Genomic DNA, 11,189 nt, shown 5'->3' on the forward strand with positions numbered 1-11,189 from the left:
GTCTATAAATCAACCTATTTTAGGTCTATAAATCAACCTATTTTAGACGTCTATTTTAGATCTATAAATCAACCTAATTTAGACGTCTATTTCAGGTCTATAAAATAACCTCAAAGACACTGCCGGGACAATCGAGGCACCGCTGACAGCTCTTCGCTTTGACTTGGACATCCACTTTTTCATTGATTTTCATATCATGTATCCTTCTTCCTTGGTCCCTTCTCAAGGTTTTTCATTTTCGCCTGGTAGGGGTTTTTTGAGTTTGTCCTTGCCCTTTTGGGAGCTTAAGATCAGGGAATGCTTAGAGAATAATTGTCAATTTCTTGCTAGTGAAAGTCGTCCTCGTCGCATTTTATAGGGCACTGTGTTTGTCACTGTGGGGCAAGTTGAAAACAAGCACTAAAACATGTTGGTTTTTTGCAGCGTCCCCTGTTCCCTATTGTCTCCTATCAACGATTCCCTCTTAGAGCTATTTTAGACTATTTAAGACCGTTCTTCAGCCGAGAAGACGGAGCGACGGAGCTTGGCGGAGAGCTAATTGAAATCAGCTCACAACATTAGCAAGCCGCCAGCGGCTGACAGAAGAGGAGGCGGGGGGGGGGGGGGGGTCTAGCTGATGATGAACAACACGACACTTTTTATTCCAATTCCGAGTGCAACTTTGGTCACGATAGCACATTAAAGATTAATAATTGTTAACCGAAGGCTGTAATTCAGTGCCTTGTTTTGTGACACTTGACCAACAGAATAAAAATATCAATTCAGGCCTAAAAAAAAAGCCATAAAAGTCATCGCTAGCATCCACCTCACCGCGCTGCCGCGTATTTGATTTAGCTGCTACCGCCGTCTTTATTTCCCTCGGGCTGCACGGCTATCACAATGAGGCAGACGGTGGGAAGGGGCGGAGGGGTGAGCCATCTTGCGGAATGGCAGCGCTCCCGTGGCTGTGCAATACGTGAGCAAGCAGCCGCTGCTGGCTAATGGCTATCTGATTGATTAAACAAAGAGAGGAAGAGAGGGGAAGGAAGTAGAGATGAGGAGGCCAAAGTGGGTCGCCGGCCTTTTTTATCTGTAAGTCTCGCGGCCACTGCGGACCAACCCAAGAAGCGCTTTCGTGCTCCCTCATCACTCCTATCTGTATACGTGTTTATAAAACATCCACCACTCTGCCCGAGGCCCTAATGAAGGCTGCTTACAGGATAATGAGAGATGTGGTCAGATAATGGAAGAGGTAATTAGGAGTTGCTGGTTAAGAATTACATTATTGATCGTCCAAATGCAGCCAGCCGCCGAGTGGGACTGCAAAGAGAGAAAAATCAACTCTTTAAATAAACAGCTTAAAAGTCTGGCGTCAGTTTAGCGCAGAATCAGGTACGCGCACACAGATTTTCAATATGCTAACATGTTGAATGTGAAAGTGGTTAGGAAATATCACAAATACCATCATTTAAATGACATCATCCAAATGTGGCACAAAAAAAAGACATTTAATTAAGCTACATTTAAAAAAAAACTGTATAATATCTACTATATATAATGAATGTGAAGTTCAGGGACACATATTAAATGATGAAAATAAAATTACGCATGACTTTTGTTGTTATGTTTTTAATTACTCCTCTGCCCTCAGTAGCCATTCACACGCAACACATGCTGTTTAACGGCTTCCCCTCAACGACTGCATTTGCTTATTAGAGCTTAAAAGATGATACAATAAACTGTAAGAACCACGAAAGAATACAAAGAAACGTTAATTAGGTAACAGAAGCTGTAATTTACAGCTTGTTATTTTCGCCTTGCAGGCTGCCGCTTGAATCAAATTTCAAGACGACAACAATGGTATGTAAACACGTTTCATTCCGAGCACCGATCAATACATTATATAGAGTTGACCTTGTAAGACGCTTCTCTTACTTGCTGGATATCTTTCTCTCGCTTATTAGACCCAAGCAGCTCGCGAAAGAAGTTCATTAAAAAAAAAAACATATGGCATGATGAACAAATGTTCAACAACATGAGTCGCTTCAATAATTGTATGGCTAAGCTAGGTACATGTGCGAATAGCGAGTTGCCGTGTTAAAGCATTTCATTAAAAACACAGGGCCAGGCACTCTAGTGTTGCTGTATTCATCCCCAGAGACCACCTGCTTTTATTTTTTTCCCTTCTACAAGCTCAACACGATCAATCCAACAAGGCAGTGTAAAGAAAGATGGATGGATGTGAAGTGGGGAGACTGAAGGATGGATGGCACAGGGATGGTGGGGGTTAAGAGGAGGAGGGGGCGGCCGGGGACCGAAGCATGGCAAATGGGATTGATGACAGAGTACTGTGTAAGCATAGAAATCCCTTCATTTTGCCAGAAAGCAGGCCTCCACAAACCGAGGAGAACAGAGGCAGCCATGTTGTGAGAATGACCAGAGTCACTCAGACTGCCTCACTGCCGATTAATCGGCATTCAACCCAATGTTGTACCAATAATTTATGTAAACACAGCGAGCATGTTTTGCACATCCATCCATCCATCCATCCATCCATCCATCCATCCATCCATCCATCCATCCATCCATCCAGCTCATCTAATTTAGCAAGCTAGCTAGCTAGCTATCACTGGCATAGCCTATGGCAGGGGTGTCAAATTCATTTTTTTTCGCGGGCCGCATTGTAGTCATAGCTTCTTTCGGAAGGCCATTATGACTGTCAACCCAAATAAATGTACGATCACATATTATACACAGTAAAAGCTACAAAACAAACTGACAAATAACTCGTTTTCAAATCAGACGAGTAAAAACTGGTCAAATATTTAAAAAAGAATACATATACCGTTTTTTTCCGTGTATAATGCGCAAAATTTAACTAATTTATTGTCCTAAAATCTGGGGTGCGCATTATACATGGGTACAAATTTTTTTTAATTTTTTTTTTTTTTAATTTTTTTTTTTTTTTTTTTTTTTTTTTTTTTTTAAGAAAATCATGGTACAACAAAACCAACAACAGGACTGACCGACAATAGTGTGTTTGTACTGTGCTCTGGTCATTTCGTCAAAGAAGGGATAATAGTCCTCTTCTCTTCTTGACTGACAATGAATGTGATAGTTTAATACAATCAGCAAATAACAAAATGCGTATTACAGGTAATATTTTATTTCACAACACTTTGCCATGTTCCTTTCGTCTCTGCTGTTCACTTCAAACACGCTCCATACGAACGCAATGCTCTCGTATCAGACGCTTGCTCGATCACCTGCTCGTTTGCTGTCACAATGTACCCTACACAAATCCGAAACATTTGTTGCGGCTCCGAGTCACGACGAGGGGCAAGTTTTGGTTTCCAAGGGTGTTTTTATTCCTCTTCAACGTCTCTCCCATACAGAGCCGCCTTTTTCACATGTCCGCACGTCACTTTCCTCTCTTTTCATCTGATCGCGGTGGTGCCTTTACGGGCAGTCGGAGAAATCAACGCCAACAAAAAAAAAATACATCCAGCCTAGTTAAGACCATACCAAAGACTATAAAAATGGGACCCATTGCCTCCCTGCGTGTGTGACGATCATTGGGACTTAAAAAAAAAAAAAAATAAATAAAAAAAAAAAAAAAAAATTGGGTGCGTATTATACATGGGTACAGGCTTTTTTCCAGCATCAACATGCCATTTTTAGGGTGCGTATTATACATGGGGGCGCATTATACACGGAAAAAAACGGTATATATTATTAAAAGTGAAGACAATTTGCAATTCTAGTAATGACACACAAAGTTGATGCACAATTTGTCTTCGCGGGCCACATAAAATGATGTGGCGGGCCGTATCTGGCCCCCCGGGCCTTTAGTTTGACACCGGTAGCCTATGGTGTGTTGAGTAAGACAAATAATTTATGATCAAACCGATTAAAAGCAGGTGAAATACTACAAGTTTTGCACAGCGTAGCTCTTGTGGCACATTAGTGTAACTCTCCGCATAAACACACTGACACCATGTAACCGACAGAGGCCCATTAAGAGCTCATTACGTGGCCACTCATACAGCAACAGCAGCAGCAGCAGCACATTGTGGCGGAATAAATTGGGCCTGAGCCTGCTCGGGCACCCTAATGGAAACACGCTGAGAGGAAATGAACATTTTAATGCAGATGTCTCAACCCACACAGCAGAGCTTACTAATGGGGCAGAGTGGCCTTCAGAGATAACCGCCAAGATGGATGGAATGTATGTGTATGCAGTTAGTGACCCCCAACAAAACAAGACAAAAATTCCTGTTGGATTCAGAATTGCACAACATTGAAGACATTTAAAAAGAGATTTCCCCACATGGTGGTATTCATCATCATTTCCTGTACATGCTGTTCAATGTTAGAACATAGAAAGTAATAACAAACTTGAAGGCAGGAAGGAAGGAAAGGTAGAAAGACGGAGAGTACGCTTCAACTATATGACGGGAAGGCAAGGTTATCTGGGAGACAATAGAGTTCTTAACCGGAAGAGACGCTGTAGAAGAAAGTGGTGGAGATAGGCACGCCGCCACTCCGACACCATCTAGCCATCAGACAAGGACGGAGGTAAGTGTCACTGGGGCTTTTCTTTAACGCACAAACAATTTTAAAAGCACCTTTGAGCGGTGGAGGCGTCCTCGGTGCGTTTTATTCCATTTAACCGCATGCCAATTAGTTTTAGCTGACGTCATTGCTATTCTTTTATTATCTAGTGTATCTAGTGCTCGAGTGGAAGTGAGTAAAATGTTACTTCTTAAAGCTTTCAAAAACGCTGCTGGGGGGTTAAAGGTGTCAAATTTAGGTCCTGAAAGTAAAATGCTAGCTATAATTTGGCATCAGCCACAGGAGTTTGCTGATAATTTTGTTTGTAGCCGGTACCAAATGTAGTGTTTTGAACTTGGGTCCGTGTAATTCATTAATTCACCACTAGATGGCACAAACTAATTCTGCACACTAGCTCTTTATGATATTAAAAAAAGAATTATTTTCCAATAATATCCAAATTATGGTTGGTTGTATGTGACATTTACAGACCTTTTAGGAAAATCTGAGAAAATTATAACTTTTGTATGTTAATTTGGAAAACAATGTGGTATTAGTTTGTGAGCATTTAAGAATGAAAACATGCAAATATTTTGTTAATAAATAGCAAAAGTGCAGCAGATGATGGAAAATGACCGCTTTTTGCCACTTCCCTAAGGAAAAGTGCAAAAGATTAGTAAGCCATCACCGAGTGATCCGTTTCCATCTGGACTTCCATTCCTCGTTGTATGACAACAGCACCTTTCACCTTTATCACAGAAGCTAGCACCTAAAGCTAAAGAGCAAGTAAACGCAAATATTGTGATAATTAACTCGAAATTGGCAAAGACATTTACACCTACCTACATGTACTGCAGTTCATTTACACAAGGGAGAAGCATTAGAAGAATAGAAGACAAAAACACCTCTCAGTACAGAGAACAGGAAATGTGCTTCCTTCCCATTGTGTTGAAAGTTTATTGCTGCCACTGGGCAAAACACAAGAGCCTATTTAGATAACCAGAATCCACATGTCAAGAGTATTAACTTGTTATTTCCCTCTCAACGATCGTGAAATACGCCGGCCAGTGACTGATTGCTACAATATCACAGTGTTGCGAAAGCTGTTATGGGGAATTTTGCGAAAACCTGCAAACACCTGGCGAATGAAAATATTTTATTCATGAATTTAACATACAACAAATCTGTTGCCCAGATTGGGTTTACTGTAATTAGGTCAAGCATATATTTCATAATGAAACAAATGATTCCGTGTTAAGAGTCTGGCAATGAAAATCTACGAGCACTTGCTTAGAGTAGATGCCTGGATGGAGGCCGTTTGAACCACTTTTAATCATCCCGTTATGAAGTAGCTTTTAGAAGCTCGAATCTCCTCTGGGAAGTCTGCCAAAACTAAAGGTTTGGGCCATGAAGCAATAAGAGACCCTACTCTTAACACACGCGCATGCTTCTCTCATTGCAATAAAAAAAAAAAAAATGACAGTGAAAGCCTCGAGATGAATTCTTTTGAATTGCGTTTGACATGAACTCCCACCATAATTAGCCCGATTTCTCCGCGATGACGACTTCCTATCTGATTCTTCCCTTCAAAGTCGCTGCCAGCTGCTCTCTGAACACAATTATGTCGTTACATTCTTCTAAAAAGCTCCGTCGCACGCTGCGAATAAATGCTGCGATTGATGGGTGACAAAAAACGCAGATGGCGAAACACAATGACCTCTATGTGAGGCTAATTGCCGCTACAGTGGAGCTTTGTTGCTATCGGCGTTCTTGACCACTTGGAACCCTTTCAAGTTTCTTCTTTATTTATAAGGAAGTTGGGAGAAAGTTTGACCTGCATATAAGTGGAATGAAATGCCATTTTATTTTTCACTAATGGCCTCTAAAGGAACAGATGCAGAGCAAACAAGATAGGACCCAGAATGGAACCTTGAGGGACTCCGTCTGCAATAGGTGCTGCAAATCCCAATTGCTTGTTAGATTAATACTTCTCTGACAGGTTCATAAAAATTGAGCATTATCATCTTTTTAAAGTAAACATTTGTGTACTGGATCTTGAGAACTGCTGCTGCAGCATTTATTTTTTGATTCTCTCCGAATTAAAAAGAAGACATAGCAAGTCCTGTGATGTGATCCTAAAATACTATCCATCCATTTACTGAACCGCTTATCCTCACGCGGGTCGTATAGGCGGTTTCTATTTGACCTAAATCTGTGATTGACTTCCGTCCAATTCCAGCTCATCCTACATTAGAAGTGACGTTTTTAGGGACGGGGTGGAATTTGCTTTCGTAATGACAGTTACAAGTCATCTGGGTGTGCTTGGAATAAGATACCTGATTGTGTTAATGGTTAGCATTAGCACTGAAAACAAGCTAACGCTATCCACATCTGCTACAATGGTAGAATGATTCAATCTGGATATAAAATGTTATTGAGTTTTTTGTAATGTACAATCAATTGAAAAAAAAAAATTTGAATTTAGACAAGCTAAATAAATAATCCCATTGCGAAATTACATCGAGTAGCACTACTGATTTTGAAGACTTCGAGTGGATTACATTGACATGGCACTACATTGAGATTGAAATCTGAAGAAAAAAAAGAATAACTACCCAAAGCAGTGTGGTTATACGATTTTATGGAAAATAAAATTAAAATGAAGGCTATAAATGTGGGTTGGAGATTCATAGAAGGCTTACTGGGTACAGACGCATCTTCTGTAGGCTGTTGAGTCAGTCTTTTTCTTTGTCCTATAAATTTGTAATGAACATCCTTGGATGACACCTGAGTTTCCATTAGTGTCTTGCTAGGACTAGGAAGAAAGGAAAATGTTCTCAGTAATTGAGGACAACGCAGCGAATGAAGGATACAACACACTCTGTGCAAGAGAAATTGTTGAAATTATGCGTAACATTTGCAGGTCTTATGAATACATAAAGAGAAATATGCAAAATGTTCTGAAGAATTAACAACAACGGAGCGGTCAAATAATTTTAATTGTCCATTATCTTTGCAATCCTGATGCCATAGTTTGGCCATTCACATAATTAGCTAGTGCGAGACCACCAGGGTCTCATCCTACATCACCGCTAAGAGCTGGGACAGCCAACACGGAATTAATGTCAACATTTATTTAACCGGATTCAAACAACGTCCGCAGTTTAGCAGACCTGCAGTAAATCCCACTAAAGCCGCAGATAATACTAAGCATTATGGGTAATCTAGTCCCCGAAGCAATTAACGTTGACATGCCTCGTAAACTAAACTGCAACACTGCAAGCTAAGTTAGGTGTGTCATTTGACGATGCATTGGCATAGACTACTATTGTGGAAAACTTTATGCTGGGGAGAAAAAAAAAAAAAAACACTTCTCCATGGTTGAGCAATTTCCCCCACAGGAAATAAAGGAAACAGGGTCAACCTGTCGCCATCATAAAATCTTTATTAAACGTACAAGCTATTTTGAGCCTTTGGCCATTTGTGTTGAGTAAGTGCAAATGTAATGAAACGCTTGAGAACAAGTAGCAAAAGTATTGGGGACACCATTTTAAAAAAACATAACTACGTTTTTTTTTTTTTTCCATATCCCCGCTAGTCTAAAAACAAGTTTTCTTAATAATATTGTGTTTTATGTACATAAAATAAGCATTAAACTTCCACCTGTTTTTATCAATCTCAAGGGGCGGCCATTTTGCTACTTGCTGGAAATGACATCACAGTTACTCAGGAAATACCAATCATGTCTCAGCTATTTTCTGAGTTTGGTCATGTGACATTTGCAAGCTGAACCGTGATTGGTCGTCTGGTTCAATAACCCAAACTCAAACAATTGGATTTTTTTTTTTTTTTAAATAATAAAACATTTGAGTCAGGATTTCCTCATGTTATTATAGTAGTGAATAATATTGTTAAAATTGTGCGAATTATTATGGGGAAATTTACAATTGCTTATCTAATTTGCATCAAGATGAGAAAAATCAACAAATATGGTATTCATCATTCTTGGCACTAGAATAAAATGCTACCAAAGGGATTGACCCAACAAAAATGAAATTGGCCTCTGAACTCAAATGAATTTGACACTACTGCTGTTGAGGGAGCCCTTCACCGCATTTAACAATCAGCAGCCATCACTAAAGATTGGCTGAAATGGAAATCAAAGGCTTTCACACAAAGTGCCTTTTGATGGCAACTGTCAAAAGAATCTTAGAACACTCACGTCCTCCTCTACATCCGGCAATTTCTCCACTGCTTTTGTCCAGCCTTCACCTCACTTCAAGTGAGAAACCCCGCCTGTATTTCTTCACAATTCTTCAATCATTAACAACCAATGCATGCGAGAGGAAGAAAACGAAAGCAAAATGTGTTTCTCCCTCTGCCATCTTCTGAATGCATTTTTTCATTTTCACAGTGCGGACCCAGGATGAAATTGACGAGTCTGCTCTTTGTCTGCTTTCTAACTGAATTGACGCAAGGTAGGCATCCATCTTGGTTTATTTCAAGATTGTCTCCTTGAGTAAGCAAATGTGCTGTTATTGTTGAAAATATTACGATTGGTGATGTTGCAATCGATGGGTGATAAAACTTGCTTTGCACATTCCCTTGAAGCTGACAGACGAGTCAGGTGAGAGTCCAATTTAGAATGAGTTATTCAAACTTTTTTTTCACCCTGGTAACTTATATTAATCTCGCCACAAGTAGTATGAAAAATAAAAACAGAGGCGATGTTTTTCAATTTATCATTAAACTCATTTGTGGCTCAAATTTCAGGTTATCAGTAAACGTGACAATTAAGTTACAAATCTCCGCATTTGTTTACAGGATTGGTGAGCGTCAGCAACGTTACAGCCGAGTGCAACGAGCCGCTGACGATACACTGCAACGTGTCCACGTGGACGGACGGGTTCTCCGTCAAACATATGGAATGGTCCCAAAACGGCGAGTCTTTGTGTCACGTGGACGGCATGGGGGAATTGATCCACAGCAACGACACAAAAAGCCACATCCGATGCGAATATAATAAAGGTCGTCTGTCGCTCATCTTTGCAAAAGTGCAGCCGGAGGATAGCGGCGCGTCAAATCGCTACATGTGCAAACTGCGTTCCAATCGTGGAGTTTCACACGGGTATAGCCGGATAGAGCTGCAAGGTCAGTCGGCATCGACCGTACCAACATGACATTTGATTGTGTCATATGTTTGAGGACACCAAAAGAGGCTTGGTAGTTTTGATTCCAACCTGACCTTGTGCTCCTCAGAGTGCTGCGGGATGGTCAAAGGCATTTTGTCCAAGGACGGCCCCGTCTGCACGTTCAGCCACGTTTATCCAGACGGAGACGTGTCGTGGTCTTCCCAAAGGCGACAGTCGGAGGGACCTGTAAGGCAAAGTACTTTTAAAAGTGTGGAAGAAGGCGGCTGGGTAACCATTCGTAGTCAGCTGGAAGGGAATTCCGACGGGGATTTCAACTGTACTCTGATGAGCATGGAATCTGGTAGACGGATGGAATGTAATTTGTCTGAGGGTGCTGAATTTCTGAACGGGTACGGACTGAAAGTTCAGGGGTTCGCACAGAAAGCTGGGAATGCTGCTGGATCTCGGGAACCTTTGGTGACAATTCTGCTGATATCTATCTTACTTGTTGTCATGCAATTATTTGCTTAAATGATTCAAGAATATTTGAGCGTGATTAGACTCCAACTATGGAATACTTTTTTTCTGTCTACCATCAGTCATCTCCTTGTTTTTGTTGTTGTCACACAGCCACAAGTTTTGTTTTGGTGTGTTTTCTATTTTGATTTTTGATTTGTTAGATTTGGTTGATTGGCTATATTGATTCATCCTGGTAGCTTGTTTGAGTTTGTTTTTTTGCTCAAATAAATTATTTTTTGAGATTCCTCCTTCTCCCCTGGTCTTTGCTTCCTGTTTCTTGTCTTTCCATTATGCATTTGCATATGTTTTAACTTCGACCCATTGACGCTTCTAAATAAAATGAATTATTAATCTGTTTAGTTGTTTAGTAACAAAGAGGTGATGGAACCTTACTGATAAAGACGGAGGTCCAAAGGTGGTTTATTATTGTTTGTCACCATCGCCTATTTAAACAAGCTCGAGTCACCTGACACAATCCAGACACTGGGTCAAATATAATTCAACGGCTTGGCATAATTGTTTTTTCTTGTGTTTAACATTTTAACGCATAATATACGCATATGCGTGGAAATGTAGTTTACAAAATGATAATCTACAAATAGCTGCACGGTAAACACTATACGAAACAAAATGTATTCATTTGGGAAAAAAAATATTTGTACAATAGTTAGACAAAGCAATAGATGGGTGGATAAAGAATGTTTGGGAAATGATCAGAAGCTGAAAAGATATTCAGCAAAGCTTACGCCAGTATTTTATGGGTAAATGTTGCTCCCTGGTGGACTACTTGCAAACTGCAGCCATGCCGCCCTGTAACAGGTTTAATTTGAGCGTTTGCATAATGCTTATAATTTCATAAAAGCAATTACTACATTCAGATTTATAAATTATAAATCCGAATTTAATAATTCTATTCTCAGATTCCAATTTTCTTCACCTCCAAGTCTGACTGAGTCTTTTCGGGAGCTCTCTCCATTTTTTGCTTCAGTGCATTTCACTCGTGAG

At 40.2% G+C, this 11,189-nt stretch overlaps 1 protein-coding gene across 1 annotated transcript; it reads left to right on the forward strand.

Moving 5' to 3' along the window:
- The first annotated feature begins 4,415 nt into the window (after positions 1-4,415).
- Positions 4,416-10,429, forward strand: LOC119129954. The gene is made up of 4 exons (XM_037263381.1): positions 4,416-4,557; positions 8,948-9,011; positions 9,358-9,684; positions 9,793-10,429. Exons 2-4 carry the CDS (start codon positions 8,960-8,962, stop codon positions 10,194-10,196), a joined length of 783 nt encoding a protein of 260 aa, XP_037119276.1. The 5' UTR covers positions 4,416-4,557; positions 8,948-8,959; the 3' UTR covers positions 10,197-10,429.
- Positions 10,430-11,189: the final 760 nt, after the last annotated feature.

Source organism: Syngnathus acus, chromosome 1 (assembly GCF_901709675.1).
Source record: "Syngnathus acus chromosome 1, fSynAcu1.2, whole genome shotgun sequence".
Classification (NCBI taxonomy): domain Eukaryota; kingdom Metazoa; phylum Chordata; class Actinopteri; order Syngnathiformes; family Syngnathidae; genus Syngnathus; species Syngnathus acus.